This window comes from Salmo salar, chromosome ssa11 (assembly GCF_905237065.1).
Source record: "Salmo salar chromosome ssa11, Ssal_v3.1, whole genome shotgun sequence".
NCBI lineage: Eukaryota > Metazoa > Chordata > Actinopteri > Salmoniformes > Salmonidae > Salmo > Salmo salar.
Genome location: NC_059452.1, coordinates 88,581,339 through 88,606,848, shown reverse-complemented (window position 1 = coordinate 88,606,848; position 25,510 = coordinate 88,581,339). Strand labels below are relative to the sequence as shown.

The following is a 25,510-nucleotide window of genomic DNA, read 5'->3' as shown; positions in this document are numbered from 1 at the left end:
GATGTTACATTGAGCTGAGTGAATGGAATATGAATGACAGTCATCCAATATGCTGTAATAGAAATAAGGCCATGCTCATAAAAAAAAATTGCGTCCTCCCTCATCTTACTGACCGCCACTGAGGTACAAGCACTCCTTCACCCCTATAGCCATTTCCCTTTTCAATACAGGGAAGGCTAGGGATGATGATGTTGAGGAAGACGATGGTAATATGTTGTTGATGAGGATGATGAAGGTGATGTTGACAATGTTTTTTTTGTTTTTGTCAGCACATTGTTGATATGTTGTTGACGAGATGATCTAAGAATGCACAGAGCATTTACTTATGGGCTCCTGAGTAGCGCAGCGGTCTAAGGCACTGCATCTCAGTGAAAGAGGTGTCACTACTGTCCCTGGTTCAAATCCAGGCTGTATCCCATCCGGCAGTGATTGGGAGGCCCATAGGGTGGCGCACAATTGGCCCAGCGTCGTCCGAGTTTGGCTGGGGTAGGCTGTCATTGTAAATAAGAATTAGTTCTTAACTGACTTGCCTAGTAAAATAAAAAAGAAGAATAATTAGGCAGCTTTGGCTTGCTATACAGTTGTATGTTGATCACTAGTGTGCCTACTGTATAAATGTGTATTGATGGCTGTCAGACCTATGACTTGATGGACCAGCTCATTGTAGTCACTGTGATCCATTTGATATGATCACTGTTTTTTATGCTCCTTTGCTGCAAAACCAATTGCTCTCTGGGACAAATAAAGTTGAAACTTGAAAAGTATTTTATACACAGCTCTTAGGGTTTCACACCATAGTTAATTACATGCCAATAAATCAAATCAAATCAAATAGTATTTGTCACATGCGCCGAATACAACAGTGAAATGCTTACTTACAAGCCCTTAATAACCAAGAACGCGGTTTTAAGAAAATATAGTTCAGAAAATATTTACTAAATAGACTAAAGTAAAATAAATACAAATTAACACAAAATAACAATAACGAGGCTATATACAGGGGGTACCGATACCTAGTCAATGTGCGGGGAACAGGTTAGTCGAGGTAATTTGTACATGTAGGTAGGGGTAAAGTGACTATGCATAGATAATAAACAGCGAGTAGCAGCAGTGTAAAAACTACTGTACAAACACCATAATTGAGTGCAATCGGAGCTGGGAAGGCTCTGCTGGTTAACACATCATTTTCAGGTCTAGGAAGGTGTATAAATGTGAACTTTGTGGCGTCAGTCCCCTAAAACAGCCATTTGGTGAAATGCTACTAGCGTGCCCTTCCAGGAGCCTTCCCCCAGACCTACTAAGTGAGTGCTGCTTTATCTGAAGTGTTTTGTGAGTGTTGTTTTGAACCTTTATCGGTGTTATTTAATGAGTTAAGGACTGAGATATAGCACCCGCAATCCTACCTCATGACTCAGTCCCCATCAGACGATGCCCTTAACATAGACCAGCCATGACACACCCAGAGCTCAGACGCAACAACGGCATTCCACTCTAAGGTTGGTTCCTTACAAGTTGCCGTTTTCTAAACGTTGTGGAGTGGAGCTGCGTTTGTCTGACTCTCAGTTGTATCAGGCTGTGAAAGGTAGACATGCACCCTGAGGCCCCGGACTCTAACCACACATGAAAAGGCTCATCAAACCCAAATCACATGGTTGATTAGAGATGAGCAGACTACAAATACCCCTTCTCTTTGTTTGGAGGATGAGTGCAGAAGAAAGTCGGAGAGTGCCGAGGAGAGAGAGAACTCCCTAGACCCTTCTCGCCATCCTCAACTCCCTTCTCTCCCTCCTGCTTTTCACTTTGCCTTCTTCATTCCTGTCCCCCTCACACATACAAGCAAGCCAGGGAACATCTAGGTTTTCATTCTTTGTAAAAAAAAAAATTGAAAAAAGTTTCATAAGAGAGAAGTGTGTGTATTTGAAGCAGAAAGATGGAGATATTGAATATCCAACGTCAGAGACAAAGAAAGAGACAGAGCTAGAGAGCGAGTTGGTTTCAATTAGGTGGATGTTGAAAGGAAAATCTGTCTCTGGTTTGTTAAAACAACTACATGTCCTTTGCCAGATTAGTTTGTTTAGGTTTTTTCTTATTGCTGACATGGCTCTTGGACCTTGTTCTCCATTCAATGGTTCCCCAATTACCCATAATGCTCTGCGAGGCATACAGAAAATATTATTTATGCCACTTAACCTTTATGAAAGAGAGGGAGGAGCAGGCAGAGACGGAGAGAGAAGGCAGGGATAGAGAAAAACATGAGGGAGAGAGGCACATGGAAAGATGGGAGGGAAAATGAGCAAAAAGGGTTGAAAGAGAATTCAGATCAAACAAGCACAAAAAAACACGGTAAAAGCCAAGCATGTGTTTTTACTATAGTGATGCACTGTTTTGAGAATTCATTTCATATTGGAGGGAACGTCATCAGACACCCCCCACCACCTCACAGTGAAACCATCATCAGTGCAATCTTAAGACTGCAATTACTCCATTCTCCACAGCACGCTCTCATGCTCTGCCAAGGCTTTGAAGGCCTGCCAGGGAAGCACCTTTGAAACAGAAAATTAAAAATGAGAAGGACGGTGAAAGGGGATTTGAAAATAATACTGGCAGGTAGCTACGAGGGTGTGTAAAATGAAAAAAGCAAATGTTAGTGTGTGGAGGTAAGCCATACATGTACAAAACATGTGAAAGGGAGAAAAGTCCTTTATGTCATGCACCCTTTAACTGATTCCTGTCCATATCCTTAGGCAAGATTTAATGAAACCATTGGATTACTGAAGAGATTTCAACAGATTAGTCTTCTGCCAAGAATCCCAAACAACACTCCAAATGCAGCTTCCACCACTAGTCCCTTTTCTGACTGGTAACATTCTCACTGGTCATGTGTTAATAATAAATCAGTTCCAGATAGATCTGTCACTGTCCCTGATCTCAGGTAACAACAGTGGTAACATTCCCCACAAATTTGCTCACATTTCAACGGAACGTGATGAAGGACGAGAAAGTGGTTGATAGGGAAAAAAGAGGATACATGGAGAGATCGAGCTACTGAGTAAGTGATGAAAGGGTGAATCCACTAATGAAGAGTTGACAGAGGGAAGGAGAGAGAGAGAGGAGAGAGAAAGAGAGAGTAATCCCCTCACAGACTGCTTTGTTGTCTGACTGACAGTGGAGCACTCCACAAGAGGGCTGGGTGTGTGTTGTGTTGTGTAGGATTATCCTCCCTTACTTGCACACCCCTAATCCGAGGTCAAGTGGTACAGCCCATTTGGTGCTTTTTCCAAAGTCACTTTCACAAGACTATGGAAAACTTTTGTTTTGTCTCACAAGCAGCATTTCACTGCAAGTTTGCCCATATACAGACAGCTCGCCCATTCACACACATACACAACATACCCACTGCACTTTCCATTGCCCCTCTTCATTTGACACTGTTTAATCTCCCCAATCTAAACTATTTATCTGTTAAATATTTAGATTGGAAAACACACACAGACACACACACACACACACACACACACACACACACACACACACACACACACACACACACACACACACACACACACACACACACACACACACACACACACACTTCTGTCAGAGAGGGAGGTGTCACCAAACCCAGCGCCAGGATAAAGTGACTAAGGGGACAGTTGAAATCGGTGAGGGGGCACAATTTTGGGTTGTTCTTGCACTGGAATTATATACCACAATAAACATAAAGTTCAAATGCTGAGACTCTGAGATCATTGAGTGCTTTGGAAGTGACAGGTTGGCGCGAAATCTGCAACCCATCTGCGCTATGTCAGCTCAATGGACAGCGCCCTACACACTAAAGCAAGGCCATTTTGGTAATGAATATAGGCTACAAGATAGATAGGGTAATTCACCTATTACAAACTGCCTATGTGAATGCAGCCGAATACAACTTATTTTTCTTTCCACAGTGCAGTGCATTTCAAAAGCTCCTTGCTTCATGCGTGCCTAGCGAATCCTTTGGTTGTATCAATAGCATGCTTCCAGTTAGAATACCCAGCTTGGGTGAAGGACTTGTCTGTGTTAGCACTGGACCCAACACAGAACTTTCGACATGGGAACTAAAATGCAGCATCTGCAGTAACTGAGTATTCCAGCCACTCTCTTCCTATAAACCAGTTGCTATTAAATTAACTTTTTAGACAGAAAACCTGTGACTAGGGTACAAACCTGGGCTGGCTCCTCTGTTCCAAGATTGTCAGGGATAGTCAGGGGTGGATTGGGCTGTTGAGCCATTATCCTGGCGGCGCATCGTGGCAGTGGCATATTAGCTGGTTAGAGCTAATAACACTAACGCCTTTTACAGCTAGCTAAACTTTGTAGTGGTGGGGCGTGAGTGAAGCAGCTTTAACTGCAGGCTAAACTTGACTTGACCCCATCCTTATAAATCCAAATCCAATATTACAGGTGGAGGCATATATCTCGTTATTCACGTAACCTACAACGCTATTCATGTAGCCCACAGATAAGCAGCGTTTTCCAACGCTTTTTATGGAAAAACAAAGGAGTCATACATAACCACCCCAGTGGCTTTCCATAGTCCCCAACACACAAACACACACTCCGCCGTGCGCTCTGTCTATAGTGTTGATACAGCGCAGTGGAGATACTGTCATTCAATCATTTTCATTTAGCTATTTTTATATAGAGACATAAAACTTAAACTGAGGTGGCACAAGTTTCAAATGAAGGGGCGAAGACCCCTTTTGTCCCCTCGTGGAGCCAGGCCCGGGTGTCACAGGAGTATAGGACAGGGTGGATTGTTCCTCAGCACTGGATGTGTAAACAAGGTGAGTCTTATGAAGTCAAATCCGATTCCAAAGTTGAACTGGCGCGAGATGGTACACACGAGCAAGATGAAACATCATATTGCATGAGCAAACACTGAGTTAAGAGAGAACAATGTGGTCAAGGGAGCAGGGGATGGGTCCAGCGGGTGCATTGGCTAGTTGAGAGCACAAATTCAACTTGAGAGCTTGCAAGTGTGACTTTGAGCGAGCAAAACGTCATTATCACAGATCCATAAATGCAGGAAGAGGTTTTGAGTTGGGGGGATCCCCTTTATAATAAATCATTGCATGCATCTATAATCGCATTTGCGTAGTGGCATACAGTTGAGCAGTTACGTTTTTAGGATTTCCACACATGGACCCAAAAAATGTGCATGTAGATTTTTTTTGCCTTTTATAAATGCATTGCATGCAATTCTACGTCATTAACATGGTAGAAGACATTAGCAGAATATTTTTTAATACCACACAAATGGCCAAATGCAGGCTACTGTGCAGCATGCTATTCAGGTAGAATACAATTCCAAATCAAATCACATTTTATTTGTCACATGTGTCTAACAGGTGAATTGCTTACTTACGGTAAGGTTGTATTCGGCGCATGTGACGATAAAAATTTGATTTGATTTGGAATTGCGTTGTAAATTCTAGATTTTTTTCTTATTTATAATAATTTGTTTGATCATTTTATTATTGTATATCATTGTTATTATTGTGGACTATTTATTAATACAAACCAAATCTTTAAATATGAAAAACATTTTTATTGGCTAAATTAAGTTCAATCTGTCTTTTTAAATTCTGTGCTCCATATTTAGGTTATATAGTGTCTTCAGAAAGTATTCACACCCCTTGATTTTTTCCCACATTTTCTTGTGTTACAGCCTGAATTAAACATTTATTACATTGACATTTTGTGTCACTGGCCGACACACAATACCCCATAATGTCAAAGTGGAATTATGTTTTTAGACATTTTTTTGTATTCATTTAAAATGAAAAGCTGAAATGTCTTAAGTCAATAAGTATTCAACCCCTTTGTTATGGCAAGCCTAAATAGGTTCAGGAGTAAAAATGTGCTTAACAAATCATATAATAAGTTGCATGGACTCACTCTGTGTGCAATAATAGTGTTCAACATTATTTTTAATGACTATCTCCTCTCTGTATCTCACACATACAGTTACAGTTGAAGTAGAAGTTTACATACACTTAGGTTGGAGTCATTAAAACTAGTTTTTCAACCACTCCACAAATTTCTTGTTAACAAACTATAGTTTTGGCAAATCGGTTAGGACATCTACTTTGTGCATGACACAAGTAATTTTGTCCAACAAATGTTTACAGACAGATTATTTTACTTATAATTCACATAATTCACTTCCAGTGGGTCAGAAGTTTACATACAGTAAGTTGACTGTGCCTTTAACCAGCTTGGGAAATTCCAGAAAATGATGTCATGGCTTTAGAAGCTTCTGATAGGCTAATTGACATAATTTGAGTCAATTGGAGGTGTACCTGTGAATGTATTTCAAGGCCTACCTTCAAACTCAGTGCCTCTTTGCTTGACATCATGGGAAAATCTAAATAAATCAGCCAAGACCTCAGAAAAAAAATTGTAGACCTCCACAAGTCTGGTTCATCCTTGGGAGCAATTTCCAAATGCCTGAAGGTGCCACGTTCATCTGTACAAACAATAGTACGCAAGTATAAACACCATGGGACCACGCAGCCATCATACCGCTCAGGAAGGAGATGCGTTCTGTCTCCTAGAGATGAACGTACTTTGGTGCGAAAAGTGCAAATCAATCCCAGAACAAGACTTGAAAATGGCTGTCTAGCAATGATCAACAACCAACTTGACAGAGCATGAAGAATTCTAAAAAGAATAATGTGTAAATATTGTACAATGCAGGTGTGCAAAGCTCTTAAAGATTTACCCAGATAGACTCACAGCTGTAATCGCTGCCAAAGTGATTCTAACATGTATTGACTCAGGGGTGTGAATGAGGTATTTCTGTAATTAATTTTCAATAAATGTGAATAGATGTTTTTTTAAACATGTTTTAAGAAAAATAAGTGTTAAGTAAAAAATAGATAAGTAATTAAAAAATATATATAAATAACAAATAATTAAAGAGCAGCAGTAAAATAACAGTAGCGAGGCTATATACAAGGGGTACCGGTACAGAGTCAATGTGTGGGGACACAGGTTAGTCGAGGTAATTTAGGTAATATGTACATGTAGTTAGAGTTAAAGTGACTATGCATAGATAATAAACAGAGAGTAGCAGCAGTGTAAAAGACATTTACACTGTAGAATTTTTATTAGCTGTTCAGGAGTCTTATGGCTGTTAAGAAGCCTTTTGGGCCTAGACTTGGCACTCCGGTACCTCTTGCCGTGCGGTAGCAGAGAGAACCCCTGTGACAACACTTTTGGACCCCCTTTTCCTGTAAAGATTAGAAAAAAATTGTGAACAAAAATTAAAAATACAATTCCATGTACAGATAAATAGTTAAGCAGTTAGATTAAACCACTCCTTAGCAAGATAAATATATTACAATGAAACATGTATGCAAACAGGTGAATTAACACTCCTCAGTTAGCAGGCTCAAGCAAGCTAAAACCCACATGGTAGCAAAAACTAACAAACAGAAATTGTTAACATCTTAGAAATTATTTAAACACACTTTGCTGTAGGCTACTATTTACTAGTTAACAAAAAGTAATATGTCATATAAAATATATTCACCCCACCCGGTATTGTAATCAAAACGTACCAGAAAGCATGTAGTCCTTGGCTCAGACAGTGTAGAAGTGTGGGCTCAATAGCATTTCATTAGTGTGCAAGATCTTGAGAATCAGCTGTACATGTGATGGAAGAGTGCACTGGACATGTGATGGCAGAATGCACTGTGCATGCAGAGGGTTGCAATTCCATTGAATTGGGGAGTTTATTCCACAAGACCTAGAATTGTCTTATGTGTATCCCACAAAAAGGTTCACTGTTATAAGCTAACTTTTTTGATGAATTTAAGCAAAATTCCCCAAATTCCCGGCCTTAACTTCCCGTGGAAAATTTCCGACCCTTTGCAAACCTATTTTGGACCATGATAGTTTGTTGGTGATGTAGACACCAAGGAACTTGAAGCTCTCAACCTGCTCCACTACAGCCCCGTCGATGAGAATGGGGGCGTGCTCAGTCTTCCTTTTCCCGTAGTCCACAATCATCTCCTTTGTCTTGATCACGTTGAGGGAGAGGTTGTTATCCTGGCACCACACGGCCAGGTCTCTGACCTCTTCCCTATAGGCTGTCTCATCGTTGTCGGTGATCAGGCCTACCACTGTTGTGTTTTCGGCAAACTTAATGATGGTGTTGGGAGTTGTGCCTGGCCATGCAGTCATGGGTGAACAGGTAGCACAGGAGAGGACTGAGCATGCACCCCTGAGGGGATCAGCGAGGCAGATGTGTTGTTGCCTACCCTTACCACCTGGGGGCAGCCTGTCAGAAAGTCTATGATCCAGTTGCAGAGGGTGGTGTTAAGTCCCAGGGTCCTTAGCTTAGTGATGAGCTTTGAGGGCACTATGGTGTTGAACGCTGAACTGTATTCAATGAATAGCATTCTCACGTAGGTGTTCCTTCAGGCTACAAAATAAACGTTCTAGTGACACTGACTCATCCAATGATGAAGATGAAGCATAGGCTACTCACCGGTGATGGCCAATGCGCTCTAGCCAATATCTCAAGATAAGCTACTTTGAAAAACACTGTTGTTCAATCAAAATTGCTGAAAAGCTGTTGAGATTTTTTTTAAATCCTCTACACACAGATTAGCCTTCTCTTTTTGGCATTAGGTGTTTACTTTCCAAATGGTAGGCCTGTAAAATGTGTTTTCCTTTTTCATAGGCCTACTGTAGATTAGATGGTTACAGACAAGGTCGTTTTTATTGATCTGTTTGTCAGTGTCAGCAGTAGCCTATAGGCCTATACTACCCTGTAATTTTTGTCATATTAAAAAATATTATTCTACCGTAATTTCCGGACTATAAGCCGCAACTTTTTTCCCATGCTTTGAACCTCGCGGCTTAAATAATGACATGGCTAATATATGGATTTTTCCCGCTTAAAAAAAGCACATTCTGGTCCCGTGTGGCTCAGTTGGTAGAGCATGGTGTTTGCAACGCCTGGGTTGTGGGTTCGATTCCCACGGGGGACCAGTACGGGAAAAAATGTATGAAATGTATGCATTCACTACTGTAAGTCGCTCTGGATAAGAGCGTCTGCTAAATGACTAAAATGTAAAAATGTAAATGTGACGTGCTCAGTTTTTTAGCGGCATGAAGCTTTCATTAGACCAATGAAATTGCCGAACGGGTTAAGGTCAAACAACTTTTTTTGTTTACTGTTTAGATTAAATCGAGAGCGCTCAAACTTCCCATCATTCTGATTACGGTAGTCATTTTGTCACCCTGATTCCTGGGGGCACAAAGTATTTGCAGCCACTCGACATCAGTGTAAATCGTGCATTTAAGGTGGCGCTCCGTGTTCAGTGGGAGGCTTGGATGACAAGTGGGGAGAAATCCTTCACTAAAACGGGCCGCATGCGAAGAGCAACTTATGGTCAAGTCTGCCAGTGGGTCCTGACAGCGTGGAGCATTGTCAAAAAACCACTATCATCAACGGGTTTCAAAAGGCTGGACTGCTGCGAGTTGAAGAGGGCTCAGCGGGGGATTTGCCCCCAGATGAAAGTGACGAGAGCGACAATGAAAACGATCCAATATCGGATGAAGCAATTCTGAGGATATTCAACTCCGAGTGGTTTCAGTGGTTTCAGTGCACAGGAGGAGGAAGATAGTGACCAATGACTTTCTTGGTAGGCTACTGTTTACTGCTAATTCTTTATTTTTTGTTACAAGCCGTGTTTCGTTAAAGCCTATTTATTTTTGTTACAAGCCGTGTTTCATTAAAGCCTATTTATTTTTGTTACAAGCCGTGTTTCGTTAAAGCCTATTTATTTTTGTTACAAGCCGTGTTTCGTTAAAGCCTGTGTAAAGTTAATTTGTTTCAATGTACCGGTAGGCACCTGCGGCTTATAGACATGTGCGGCTTATTTATGTTAAAAATATTTTTTTGTTTTTAATTCAGTGGGTGCGGCTTATATTCAGGTGCGCTTAATAGTCCGGAAATTACGTAATGTCTCATATCAAGTGTAGTATAATTGCATGAAATGTGTTTATAAAAACAAGAGAAGAAATGTATCTGATAAAGCCTAGGCCTACTATACGCCACTACGCCATGCATTGAACAGTAGTTTTTTGTTATATTATTAGCCTAAATAATGACTATCTTACATAAGTCTGCAAATGCTTTATTATAAATGCATTTTTATGGTGTGCATTTTTATGGTGAAAATGTGGTTCCTCAAACTGTGAAATGGTGCTACCACAATAAACAGAATATAGAGACAGACGATAAACATAATATAAAGACATTATACACAGAATTTCACAGATCCACATACAGTATGAACACTAAGCTAAAAAACTACAGCCTAAATGATGAATGTAAGAGTCGTGCAGGTCTGGGATGAATAGTGCAGGGTGCATAGTTGGTGGATGAATAGTGCAGGGTGCATAGTTGGTGGATGAATAGTGCAGGGTGCATAGTTGGTGGATGAATAGTGCAGGGTGCATAGTTGGTGGATGAATAGTGCAGGGTGCATAGTTGGTGGATGAATAGTGCAGGGTGCATAGTCGGTGGATGAATAGTGCAAAGTCCATGCGGATGAGAGGATCATTGTGAACCAGGTGGCCGGTTGGTGAGGGCCACAGCGCGGGGGGAAGAAATTGTTCAGGTGGTGGGAGATTTTGATCGTGATTGACCTGAACCGTTTGCCAGAGGGGGTGGAAGAGGTCAGCGATGATCTTTCCTGCATGCTTCCTTGCCTTGGAGTTATGCAGTACCACGATGGAGAGCAGGTGGTAGCCAATGACCCTCTCAGCAGACCGGACAATCCATTGCAGTAATAGAAGAGGTGAGGATGGACTCAAAGGTCGTTTAGAACTGAATCAATACACACAGCATTCAAAAGGAGGACTGAGAACAAAACAATGCCATGCATTCACCAAACATTGAACTGAGGAAAACAGATTTGTTTTATAGTAATTGTCTGATTGGGAACTACCATTGTCTATCAATTACAGAATCTCAAATGAAGATTTATTGAATCCAGTCAGTAATACAGGAGTCAAATCGCATCGGGAGTCTCATCACATCAGATGTTATCAGCAAGCCAGAGCCATCTGTGGAAAGAGCACAAGTAGAACAAAGATAAGTGCAAACAGATAATAAATGTATCATTCAACATAAGATTCCACCTAAAACAATGACATGAGCTCTGTCCCCATTCATCCCTGCTCAACTCCTCACTTCCTCTCTACTCGCATCCTTCTGAAGAGCCATTGGAGGAGATCTGAGGCGAGGAACCCTTGGGTCGTCTCTTCCAATGGGGTTTTAGAACATTAGGAACACCTTCCTAATATTGACTTGCACACCCTTTTGCCCTCAGAACAGCCTCAATTCGTCGGGACATGGACTCTACAAGGTGTCGAAGTGTTCCACAGGGATGCTGGCCCATGTTTAATCCAATGCTTCCCACAGTTGGCTGGATGCTTTTTCGGTGGTGGACTATTCTTGATACACACAGGAAGCTGTTGAGTGTGAAAAACCCAGCAGTGTTGCAGTTCTTACACTAAAATGGTGTGCCTGGCACCTACTACCATACCCCATTAAAAGGGATTCAAATCTTTTGTCTTGCCCATTCACCTTCAATGGCACACATACACAATCCATGTCTCGGAACTTCTCGGAAGTTTGCACACACTGTACATAGACTTTTCTATTGTGTTATTGACTGTACGTGTGTTTATCCCATTTGTAACTCCATGTTGTTTTTGTTGCACTGCTTTGCTTTATCTTGGCCAGGTCGCAGTTGTAAATGAGAACTTGTTCTCAACTGGCCTACCTGGTTATATAAAGATGAAATAAAAATAAAATAAATGTCTCAGTTGTCTCAAGGCTTAAAAATCCTTCTTTAACCTGTCTCCCCTTCATCTACACTGATTGAAGTGGATGTAATAAGCAAGGGATCATACCTTTCACCTGGTCAGTATACAGTTGAAGTCGGAAGTTTACATACACCTTAGCCAAATACATTTACACTCCGTTTCACAATTCCTGACATTTAATCCTAGTAAAAAATTCCCTGTCTTAGGTCAGTTAGGATCACCACTTTATTTTAAGAATGTGAAATAGTAGAGAGAACGATTTATTTCAGCTTTTATTTCTTTCATCACATTCCCAGTGGGTCAGAAGTTTACATACACTCAATTAGTATTTGGTAGCATTGCCGTTAAATTGTTTAACTTGGGTCAAACGTTTCGGGTAGCCTTCCACAAGCTTCCCACAATAAGTTGGGTGAATTTTGGCCCATTCCTCCTGACAGAGCTGGTGTAACTGAGTCAGGTTTGTAGGCCTCCTTGCTTGCACACGTTTTTCAGTTCTGCCCACAAATCTTCTATAGGTTGAGGTCAGGGCTTTGTGATTGCCACTCCGATGCCACTCCGATACCTTGACTTTGTTGTCCTTAAGCCATTTTGCCACAACTTTGGAAGTATGCTTGGGGTCATTGTCCATTTGGAAGACCCATTTGCGACGAAACTTTAACTTCCTGACTAATGTCTTGAGATGTTGCTTCAATATATCCACATCATTTTCCTTCCTCATGGTGTTCTTCGGCTTGCAAGCCTCCCCATTTTTCCTCCAAACATAACGATGGTCATTATGGCCAAACAGCTCTATTTTTGTTTCATCAGACCAGAGGACATTTCTCCATGTGCAGTTGCAAACCGTAGTCTGGCTTTTTTTATGGCAATTTTGGAGCAGTGGCTTCTTCCTTGCTGAGCGGCCTTTCAGGTTATGGCGATATAGGACCTGTTTTACTGTGGATATAGATACTTTTGTACCTGTTTCCTCCAGCATCTTCACAAGGTCCTTTGCTGTTGTTCTGGGATTGATTTGCACTTTTCGCACCAAAGTACATTCATCTCTAGGAGACAGAACGTGTCTCCTTCCTGAGCGGTTTGAAGGCTGCATGGTCCCATGGTGTTTATACTTGCGTACTATTGTTTGTACAGATGAACGTGGTACCTTCAGGCGATTGGAAATTGCTCCCAAGGATGAACCAGACTTGTAGAGGTCTTGGCTGATTTATTTTGATTTTCCCATGATGTCAAGCAAAGAGGCACTGAGCTTGAAGGTAGGCCTTGAAATACATCCACAGGTACACCTCGAATTGACTCAAATGATGTCAATTAGCCTATCAGAAGCTTCTAAAGCCATGACATCATTTTCTGGAATTTTCCAAGCTGTTTAAAGGCACAGTCAACTTAGTGTATGTAAACTTCTGACCAACTGGAATTATGATACAGTTATTATAAGTGAAATAATCTGTCTGTAAACAATTGTTAGATTAAATTACTTGTGTCATGAACAAAGTAGATGTCTTAACCGACTTGCCAAAACTATAGTTTGTTAACAAGAAATTTGTGGAGTGGTTGAAAAACGAGTTTTAATGACGAGTTTTAATGACCTAAGTGTATGTAAACTTCCAACTTCAACTGTATGTCATGGAAAGAGTAGGTGTTCCTAATGTTTTGTACAGTGTACGTGCTGAGTTGTGTAAGGCCTTAGATGAGTTGGTGACTCACTGGTCCAAAGTTGGTGTCCTCTGCCTCGTTGGTGTAGTGGTCCAGGGCGATGACGTAGAAGCCTGACTCCACCTGGTCGAACATGTTCTCTCTATGCACACTGACCCATCTCCTGAGAACAACTGGAGTGAGAGAGAAAGGAAAATAAGAGGTTGGGAAATGTCGTAGACAGAGTTCAATTGGCGTTCAAGGTAACAGTCCATTTTATGACTGCTGTGGCTGTATCAAAAGAGCCAACTATGGATAATAATTTAGCCAAATAAGTGATCGCACATGATTTGGGACTGGATTGAGCCAAACTGTACCAATCCAGAACACGTCAGTCAGTATGGCTCAGTATTGAACAGCCTGCTGTCATTTCATGCCCAACCCTCCTCGTAGAGAGCTATCCTCCTATTGGTTTTCACTTTATCCCTTATTTACACTATTCATATTGTTTAGCAATGACTATCACATACATTCAGTAGACCCATCCTCCGAATAGAACCATCTGGTCATCATCCTCTCTATGTGACATATGTCCTATGCACAATGCCTTCATACAGTTTCAAAGAAATTCGAGGAAGTCTCAGTACCATTAATGATTAAGTTACGGGAGTGATTGGTGGATGTCATAGTTACCTGCTGGAAGTCCCCAGAGTGCTGTAGGTAGAGGAGAGCCAAGGTAAGCTACTTGGAACCGAATGGGCTCCTGTATCTCCGGTCTGTCAGCTGAGCAAAGAACAACTCCACTTGGCACACACTGGTTGAATCAACGTTGTTTCCACGTCATTTCAATGAAATTACGCTGAACCAACGTGGAATAGACGTTGAATTGACATCTGTGCCCATTGGGACTTCACCACCACATATTAGTGACAGTGGACCTGCATGGAAAGAGGTATGGAGAGAAAATTGTTTTTGACGTCATTCTCATTTACTGTAACTGCACAAAAACTGACAGATTAAAAGTGATCAAATCTATTCAATCATTTTAAAGTATGCGCTTAGCATTTTACAATATTAGCTATTATTTGGTTCGGAGCCTGACCTCTCGACTTCCCCTCCTCAATCATAGCCCTCTCCCACCGTGAGTGCTCACTGTCTGTTCTTATACTTCAGTGGTCTGTTTTCACCATGCCTCTCCCCGCTCTTCTGCCACTTCTTCCCAGTCATACTATTCTTCCAAGTCCTCTTCCTCTACTAATCCACTCGTTGACTTACAATGCTCTTAGTTAAACCAGAGACGGTATAGAAAACGAAACCATCTTTGGTTAAACCACAGAGTTAAATGTTAGCTAGATGGTTAGCTAGTTAGCTTCCTACCTACTATCGTTAACCTAATAACCTGCTATTAAAACAGAATACCAAATAACTACCTACTTCAATTTCAATATTGAAATGATAGTTGATTAGCTAAGCTAGTTGGTTTAGTAGTTTCTCTACTGAAAAACGATCAAACTTACCTCTTTATTGTCAGCCATCGTTCACCCTTTCCTCTTCTGTGCTCAAAAATAGGTGGTTACTAGTTAGCACAGCCAAAGTCATTAACCCTGCCTATTTAATCTGATTTTAAACCTAAACATAAAAGGTGTTACATTTTTTTTAAATTCATTTGTGCATTCTAATTTCCAAAAATGTCGATAATATATCTGCAGTAATATTGGAACTTATCTGCCAGTGTTGTGATTGGCTGTGATATTTGCCTATTGATTTCTCCCTCCGGAGTGGCATCTGTTGTCAAAATGGGAAAGCTGTTTTGACTTTATGGCTGTGTATCTAGTGGAATCGCTCTGTCATTTCCTGGTTGCAAAATTCTACACTGTTTGCTCAATGTCAGTTTTTGTGAGAGATCAAGCACTGAATAGTGTAGGGAATTATTGTATCATCAGTAAAATATTTTCAATAAAATAAAAATAAACATTTTTACAGCTGTTTGAAGCTGGTGGACCAAAACCAAAAGTTTTGGTTTGCGTCCACCAGCTTCAAAAGCGGTTTTGGAAGTGACAAAGCAATTTCCACTAGATAACAAAGCCACAAAGTCAGAACCCATTTTGATGCCACTCCGGGGGGAGAAATCAATAGGAGAATATCAGCGAATCACAACACTGGCGGGTAAGAAATACTATCACTCCATTATTACTGCAGATATATTATGCACATTTTCTGAAATTACAATGCAAAAATAAATCCTATGTGTAGCACGTTTAACCCTAACCTTATGGAAACCTCTAAAATCTGGTTAGAGCATTCGTGATTGATCCAAAAACATGACCAATTGCGTTTCAGTAGACCGCTACATGCTATGTTCATTGGGTAGAATTTTCCTGTTATAAAACGATAGTATGAAGTTCCGAGCGCAAGGTGGATTTTGGAGAGCAAACTGGAAAATTGGGGTGAAATGGGGAGGAGACATCCGTGTGGGGATGCAGCGTATTTGTGAGTGCAGTAATTTGAGTCTTGACATGTAGTCAGGGGAATAAAAATCCCTGCTCTCCAATTAATTTATTGCGTGCGACAATGCAGTTCTGTTCGCTCAAAGTCATACTCGCAAGCTCTCAAGTTTAATTTGCGTGCACCACGCTGGCCTGCGCTGGCGGGACCCGTCCTCTGCTCCCTCGACCACACTGATTCTCTCTCAACTCAAGTGTTTGCTCACACAATGATCTTTCATCTTGCTCGCCGCTAAACACCCCAACTAAGTCAGATGCTGAGTGACTGATTGGGAATGCACACACACACAACAACGATACCCACACCCCTGGGAACAACATGCACAAACACAAAAAAATACACAAGCAAATAAACACACACTTACTCCTTTCTCATACACAAATCACACACACTCCTACTTTGGGGGTGTAACACTCTGGCTATATAAGGCAGTGTAAGGGGGTAATAAGGATGAACATGTGAAGATGCAGAGAGCTCAGTCTCCTGACACTGTGTATCGGTGTTTCCTTTCTTTTCCCAATCTTTAAAATGTTTTAATCTGAAACGCTTAGCCCAGTTAAGCAGGCTTTTATCCTCAGCCAATTAGCAGACGATTCATTAAATATTGAGCAGCCTGTGAAGGATGAATTTTTAATGCCCATTTGAGGGGGAGAGTTGTACAACAACTTCCCCTGGAGCGATGACAGACTGCACTCAGAACTGTTTATAGTCGTTTACCAAGCATACACGACTCTGCTTTAGATGTCAGAAGCCCCCTGCAATCCCTAACCCCACACACACTCACTCACACCCACCAACCACACAGACAAGACAGAGACAGCAACAGGAGAGTAGCATATGATGGAGGGACACCAGACAAGACAGAGACCGCAACAGAAGAGTAGCATATGATGGAGGGACACCAGACAAGACAGAAACAGCAACAGAAGAGTAGGATATGATGGAGGGACACCAGACAAGACAGAGACAGCAACTGAAGAGTAGGATATGATGGAGGGACACCAGACAAGACAGAGACAGCAACTGAAGAGTAGGATATGATGGCGAGACACCAGACAAGACAGAGACAGCAACAGAAGAGTAGGATATGATGGAGGGACACCAGACAAGACAGAGACAGCAACAGAAGAGTAGGATATGATGGAGAGACACCAGACAAGACAGAGACAGCAACAGAAGAGTAGGATATGATGGAGAGACACCAGACAAGACAGAGACAGCAACAGAAGAGTAGGATATGATGGAGAGACACCAGACAAGACAGAGACAGCAACAGAAGAGTAGGTTATGATGTAGTGACACCAGAATTACGGGAATGTGGGGGTGCATGCTACGACACTGCTTATAACTAACTATAAGTTAAGTATAACTATATCATTAATGAGCGCGAGGAGAACAGATGAGTTGATCCTGATTTGATGACCCTCAGAGCTATTTTTTTATTTAACGAGGCAAGTCAGTTAAGAACAAATTCTTATTTACAATGACGGCCTATCCCAGCCAAACCCGGTCCAATTGCGCAGCGCCCTATGGGACTCTTAATCACGGCTGGATGCGATACAGCCTGGATTCGAACCAGGGATTGTAGTGACGTCTCCTGCACTGAGATGCAGTGCCTTAGACCGCTGCGTCACTCGGGGGGCCCAAAAAGCTATACTCTAATAAAAACAATTATCAAAATACAGGAACTTTTTCTCCACAGAACACGTTGGTATGTGGTTTTTGTTTGTCCAGACAAAACCAGTCTGTCAAAGGTTGCTAACTCACGTCTGAATTCTCAAACTAAATACATCCTGCAATTCCAACCTCAAAAAGATTTTCTAAAAATAAAATAACTTGTCTATCTAAACGCTAAATGGTTGTTTTTGACTTTATAATTCTATTTGAGGTTCCACATGTTGTCATGGAAAATAAATGTTATTTCCAACAACCAATGAGCAGCTCCGCCGTAAAACCAGCTGCATATTGAACGTTGAGATTGTCTTATGGCCAGTCTCTTTGGCAATGACATCAAGTGGCATGTTAGCTAAAAAGACTGGTACCCAGATTAGAGACATTCAATACCCTCCTGGATCAACATCCATGTTGCTTAAATGGTTTTGTGCGTAAAAAGAATGCAGAGAAAAAAAATTGTATACACACACACTGAATAAAAAATATAAACACAATATGTAAGTTGTTGGTCCCAATGTTTCCTGAGCTGAAATAAAAGATCTTAGAAATGTGCCATTTGCACAAAAAGCTTATTTCTCTTAAATTTGTTAACCTCCTTGTTAGTGGGCATTTCTCCTTCGCGAAGATAATCCATCCACCTGACATGTGCGGCATATCAAGAAGCTTATTAAACAGCATGATCATTACACAGGTGCTGGGGACAATAAAAGGCCACTCTTAAAATGTGCAAGTTGCACATTTAAGAGTGCAATTTTGTCACACAACACAATGCCACAGATGTCTCAATTTTGAGGGAGTGCGCAATTGGCATACTGACTGCAAGAATGTCCACCAGAGCAGTTGCTACAGAATTTAATGTTAATTTCTCTACCATAAGCCGCCTCCAATGTAATTTTGGAGAATTTGGCAGTAGGTCCAACCGGCCTCACAACCGCAGACCACATGTAACCACACCAGTCTAGGACCTCCACACCCGACTTCTTCACCTGCGGGATCGTCTGAGACCAGCCACCCGGACAGCTGATGAAACTAAGAGGTATTTCTGTCAGTAATAAAGCCCTTTTGTGGGGAAAAACTAATTCTGATTGGTTGGTCCTGGCTCCCAAGTGGGTGGGCCTATGCCCTCCCAGGCCCAGCCATGGCTGCGCTCCTGCCAGTCATGTGAAATTCATAGATTAGGGCCTAATGAATTTATTTCAATTGACTGATTTCCTTATGAACTGTACCTCCATAAAATCGTTGAAATAGATGCATGTTGCATTTATATTTTTGTTCAGTATGTATGTAAGTATATATATATATATATATATATATATATATATATTAGAGGTCGACCGATTAATCGGAATGGCCAATTAATTGGGGCCGATTTCAAGTTTTCATAACAATCGATAATCGGTATTTTTGGCCACCAATTTAATTTTTTAACATTTTAATTTTTTATTTTTTTTATTTTTTTTTAAACCTTTATTTAACTAGGCAAGTCAGATTAAGAACACATTCTTATTTCCATTGACGGCTTAGGACCGGGGGTTAACTGCCTTGTTCAGGGGGGATTCGTTTTTGCAACCTTCCGGTTACTAGTCCAACGCTCTAACCACTTGCCTTACATTGTACTCCACGAGGAGCCTGCATGGCAGGCTGACTACCTGTTACGCGAGGGCAGCAAGAAGCCAAGGTAAGTTGCTAGCCAGCATTAAACTTATCTTATAAAAAACTATCAATCTTAACATAATCACTAGTTAACTACACATGGTTGATGATATTACTAGTTTATCTAACGTGTCTTGCGTTGCATATAATCGATGCGGTGCCAGTTAATTTCTCATCGAATTACAGCCTACTTCGACAAACGGGTGATGATTTAACAAGTGCATTTGCGAAAAAAGCACTGTCGTTGCACCAATGTACCTAACCATAAACATCAATGCCTTTCTTTACAATCAATACACAAGTATATATTTTTAAACCTGCATATTTAGTTAATATTGCCTGCTAACATGAAATTGTGTCACTGCTCTTGCGTTCATTGCCTGGCTCGTTGCGAACTAATTTGCCAGAATTTTACGTAATTATGACATACCATTGAAGGTTGTGCAATGTAACAGGAATATTTAGACTTAGGGATGCCACCCGTTAGATAAAATACGGAACGGTTCCGTATTTCACTGAAAGAAAAAAACATTTGTTTTCGAGATGATAGTTTCCGGATTTGACCATATTAATGACCTAAGGCTCGTATTTCTGTGTGTTATTATGTTATAATTAAGTCTATGATTTGATATTTGATAGAGCAGTCTGACTGAGCGGTGGTAGGCACCAGCAGGCTCGTAAGCATTCATTCAAACAGCACTTTCGTGCGTTTTGCCAGCAGCTCTTCGCTGTGTTTCAAGCTGTTTATGACTTCAACCTGGGTGGGTATAATTTGTGGAACGTTCCAACAGGAATCTATTCCAAAAACTTTGTAAATAACAAGGTTGCCAAAAAACAACGCATACAAAGTTGTATAGCGGCAGAATAAGATACCGGGTAGGGAGTGGTCTATTTCAGAGCGTTTTTCACTCATCACGTTTATTCCGAAAAATGTCTGTCCTCCCTCTGGTTGCCTATGGACAAACATTAAGAATAAGCTACGTGGTGAGTTGATGCCTATTCGGCAGCTAGTTAGCTAGGTTTGTATGCATTGCTACTTTGTATGCATTGTTGGTTGGCAACCTTTTACTTTACGTTTTTTGGAACAGATTCCTGTTGGAACGTTCCACAAATAATACCCACCCCTTCAAGCCTATCAACTCCCAAGATTAGGCTGGTGTAACCGATGTGAAATGGCTAGCTAGTTAGCCGGGTGTGCGCTAATAGCGTTTCAAACGTCACTCGCTCTGAGACTTGGAGTGGTTGTTCCCCTTGCTCTGCATGGGTAACGCTGCTTCGAGGGTGGCTGTTGTCGATGTGTTCCTGGTTCGAGCCCAGGTAGGAGCGAGGAGAGGAACGGAAGCTATACTGTTACACTGGCAATACTAAAGTGCCTATAAGAACATCCAATAGTCAAAGGTATATGAAATACAAATCATATAGAGAGAAATAGTCATATAATTCCTATAATAACTACAACCTAAAACTTCTTACCTGGGAATATTGAAGACTCATGTTAAAATGAACCACCAGCTTTCATATGTTCCCATGTTCTGAGCAAGGCACGTTACCTTTCTTACATGGCACATATTGCACTTTTACTTTCTTCTCCAACACTTTGCTTTGCATTATTTAAACCAAACTGAGCATGTTTCATTATTTATTTGAGGCTAAATTGATTTTATTGATGTATTATATTAAGTTAAAATAAGTGTTCATTCAGTATTGTTGTAATTGTCATTATTACAAATAAAAAAATGTTTTAAATCGGCCGATTAATCGGTATCGGCGGGTTTTGGTCCTCCAATAATCGGTATCGGCATTGAAAAATCATAATTGGTCGACCTCTAATATATATATATATATATATAAATAAACCGTCCAACCCTACACGAGACAGTAACAGACAAGACAGAGAAAGTGACAGAAGAGGGCAGATTGTTCTCTCTCCGAGGTGGGTTGAGCACAGAGACTGTATTCCCTTCTAGCTGATCTATACATTCTAATTAGTTGTATTTACTTGCACAAATTACAACAGGTGAAATACAAACAGTGAAAAGGTAAAACACGGTTAACAAAGAACTATCAGGTGAGGTGAAAAAGCCTGTGAAATTACTATTTAAACAATTGTTTACTTTTACACTTAACAACCAGGACAGGACAAGAAAGGAGTCTAGACAAAAGAGACAGCAACAGACAACACAGAGAAAGTAGACTACCACTTAAAGCTGCTCTATGGATTCTAATTACTGTTAAGTGTCTCTCTCTCTCTGTGTGTGTGTGTGTGTGTGTGTGTGTGTGTGTGTGTGTGTGTGTGTGTGTGTGTGTGTGTGTGTGTGTGTGTGTGTGTGTGTGTGTGTGTGTGTGTGTGTGTGTGTGTGTGTGTGTGTGTTAGGGTACTGTGGGATTCTTCAATCAGTTTGGCTCGTTGGCCAGGTCCAGAGTATGTTTGAAGTTGTCGAGTGGTATGGTCGTTTTTGGCAATATACTGTAGACGTATGTGCTCCAGTGTAGAGAGACCCACAGTAGCTATTGTAATTGAGTACTGGAAGTGTCTGCTGTGGCAGGTGGGAAGGTGCAAGTTACCTGAAAAATATTTCTCTAATATCTCAATGTGCACCAAATCCATGCATTTAAGCTGTCGAAATTCCTATTTTGTTGTTAATTGAGGATGACCCGGACCCCCCTACTTGCATTGGGCTAAACCCCCAATATCTTAAAATGAATCGATACGGAATTACCGCATGCTTGCCAGAATATGTGAGAGTCTGAGCTTTGATAAAAGAGGAACAGTGTGGGCCAAATCCAGGCCAGGTTCTCACTGGCTTTCATTGTGTCCATTTCGCGTGGATTCCAACCTTAGCATGAGTCTGCACAGGCGGGAGGGGATCGAGGAACGAACGAGCGGACTACACTCAAGCGACCTTTTATGAGGGTGCAATCATGCGTGAAGACCACCCCCTCTCTCACGCAACCCTGACATAATAGCAGTCTGCCAAAAACAGGCATTCCCACGCATAACAACTCCATTGCCATCTCCTTGCTCTCTCTATGGCCAGAAAGGGTATGCTATGGTTTTACACTGGTCTATATTTAACTATAGGAGAGGACACCTATCTGTTGAATAGGACCGGTTGCCAGTAAACTCCAGGCACAGTCTTCCTCGACCGTAATCCTCTCCAACGAAGTCAGTATCCACACCACCACTCACCTCCACCAGCAACAACTAGGCCTAGGCTAGCCTAGTCTACAGTTGGATATTGAGTGAACCCATGTAATTCGAGACCTGAAATCGAAGCTCACAAAATAATCATTCAGTGTCCCAAAGGCATGTTCCCCATGAGGTGGTAATTGTAAAGCGTTCAATATCTGTCTTCAAATGCCACTCTGCCGGACTGCATGCAATGTCACCAATATAACCTACAGTTCTTCATGCTTTGATCGGCAGTCAAGGAACGGTGTCCTCTGCATTATCTATTCAGTCAGTCATAATCGGACAGCAATGTGTTTTGGGGGGAATTTATGACAAATCTAAAGTACGGTATGCTAGCCTATATGTAATTAAAGTTTAACCACTTACCTCTTGTTCAATGTATTCCAATAAATAGGTTCCATGTTACTTGCAGTTATTCCCAGTAAATCCACAAGAAAAATCAAAATAAATCCCAAACCATTACAGCCGTCCCAAAACGCGAGAGCCATTCCTGCTCCTTGGCTCTCTACTGCCATTTTACCTCCGAAAAAAGAAGGGACGGGGAATCGAGTTAGACAAAGAGTGCGAACGAAGTTCACTAAATCCCTCAGAGTGCACAGCTATAGCGTGACTTGGGCAAACACCTAGGGAAAAACTTCAACAACAAAAACAATCAACCAGAGACAACACTCACAGTAGTTGGAATGTGTGAGGGGATAGAATGTGTCGACCTCTCTAGTCTTGCGTTTAAAGTGCATCAGCGGCCACATGTAGGTTTCTGGTTTGAAACGTGTCCAGCAATATGGGACATTGCATGCTGATAAGGCCACTGTCCACCCACTCTCCAAATGTCACCACCCCGGATAAATGAATATGCACCGATTGTCCGGATTATCAGTGTAAATGTCTACCAATAGGCTACCTTGAAAGGATAATTTTGGATAGTGGGCGTTTATCTATTATTTTGCAAAGTGCCATAGACTACCTGCCATCCGGATGCACGGGCTTGCTCTCTCCAATTTCCCTCTGCACGCATACAACATTGGACTATGGTATATAAGCGAACATTCACTGACCCAAATTGATAATTGCCTGTCCTCTGTGCTCTTATAAACACTGCAGCACTTGAATGCTTAACGCGTTATTGCTTTCAGAGTTGTCTCCATTATTTTATCCCTTTGAGTCTTAGCGGACAAAAATAGCCCCTTCCATCCGTCCGTTATCTTTTATTATGGCACAATATCGGTTAAACTTCGTCTAGCAAACTTGAATGACAGGCGAAGTGTCGGTGTGAAAATTGGCGCATTCAAAAATAATGCATCCCGGTTAACTTATTCTGGTCTCTTCTCCTGTTCACAATACCGCTTTGGGTTCGTTGCATCCTTCTCCAACGCTCTGCACTCCAAATATCGTACCATGGTTCACACTGATAGAGAACAGCTAGGAGAAGGGGGAGGGATGGACTGGAGTGGTCTATGCCAACCTATATGTGTGTGTTCCAGAGTGTAGCTCTATTGTCAACCTGGTCTCAGAGCATTTCGTATTATTATGTACGTATATCTAATATCCTCCATTTAGTAGGATATATGTTACGTTATGTAAGACAGATGGTTACTTAAGGCTCACTTTGGCTAACCATGTCCCAGGGATTTTTTTGAAGGGCTATGTCCATAGAGTTGGAAAATGTGTGATTGCTGCACTGCTATGGTAGCTTTCTATGTGTTATCATTCTCATTCCTCCATCCCATACATTTTTCCAATAGGGATTTTATCCTATGACAAACAATGGTCAGTATACAACAAGTTATTGCTCACTTATACACTTTAATAATATACTGCTCCAAAAAATAAAGGGAACACTAAAATAACACATCCTAGATCTGAATGAATGAAATAATCTTATTAAATACTTTTTTCTTTACATAGTCGAATGTGCTGACCACAAAATCACACAAAAATAATCAATGGAAATCCAATTTATCAACCCATGGAGATCTGGATTAGGAGTCACACTCAAAATTAAAGTGGAAAACCACACTACAGGCTGATCCAACTTCAATGTAATGTCCTTAAAACAAGTCAAAATGAGGCTCAGTAGTGTGTGTGGCCTCGACGTGCCTGTATGACCTCCCTACAACACCTGGGCATGCTCCTGATGAGGTGGCGGATGGTCTCCTGAGGGATCTCCTCCCAGACCTGGACTAAAGCATCCGCCAACTCCTGGACAGTCTGTGGTGCAACGTGGCGTTGGTGGATGGAGCGAGACATGATGTCCCAGATGTGCTCAATTGGATTCAGGTCTGGGGAGCGGGCGGGCCAGTCCATAGCATCAATGCCTTCCTCTTGCAGGAACTGCTGACACACTCTAGCCACATGAGGTCTAGCATTGTCTTGCATTAGGAGGAACCCAGTGCCAACCGCACCAGCATATGGTCTCACAAGGGGTCTGAGGATCTCATCTCGGTACCTAATGGCAGTCAGGCTACCTCTGGCGAGCACATGGAGGGCTGTGCAGCCCCCCAAAGAAATGCCACCCCACACCATGACTGACCCACCGCCAAACCGGTCATGCTGGAGGATGTTGCAGGCAGCAGAACGTTCTCCACGGCGTCTCCAGACTCTGTCACGTCTGTCACATGTGCTCAGTGTAAACCTGCTTTCATCTGTGAAGAGCACAGGGCGCCAGTGGCGAATTTGCCAATCTTGGTGTTCTCTGGCAAATGCCAAATGTCCTGCACGGTGTTGGGCTGTAAGCACAACCCTCACCTGTGGACGTCAGGCCCTCATACCACCCTCATGGAGTCTGTTTCTGACCGTTTGAGCAGACACATGCACATTTGTGGCCTGCTGGAGGTCATTTTGCAGGGCTCTGGCAGTGCTCCTCCTGCTCCTCCTTGCACAAAGGCGGAGGTAGCGGGTTGTTGACCTCCTACGGCCTCCTCCACGTCTCCTGATGTACTGGCCTGTCTCCTAGTAGCGCCT

General features: G+C 41.7%; 1 protein-coding gene and 1 long non-coding RNA gene across 2 annotated transcripts in view; both read right to left on the bottom strand.

The window, feature by feature from the left end:
- Positions 1-23,967, bottom strand: part of LOC106563380 (ephrin-B2) — a 57,939-nt gene extending 33,972 nt beyond the window's left edge. The window contains exon 1 of the mRNA XM_014128888.2: positions 22,916-23,967. Within this exon, the coding sequence (XP_013984363.1) occupies positions 22,916-23,064 (149 nt within the window). The 5' untranslated portion in view covers positions 23,065-23,967. The remainder of the gene's footprint in view (positions 1-22,915) is intronic.
- Positions 10,181-18,513, bottom strand: LOC106563381 (uncharacterized). The gene is made up of 3 exons (XR_001319244.2): positions 14,218-18,513; positions 13,597-13,718; positions 10,181-11,130 (listed from the first exon to the last, which is right to left on the bottom strand). It is a non-coding gene; the product is annotated as an uncharacterized lncRNA (long non-coding RNA).
- Positions 23,968-25,510: the final 1,543 nt, after the last annotated feature.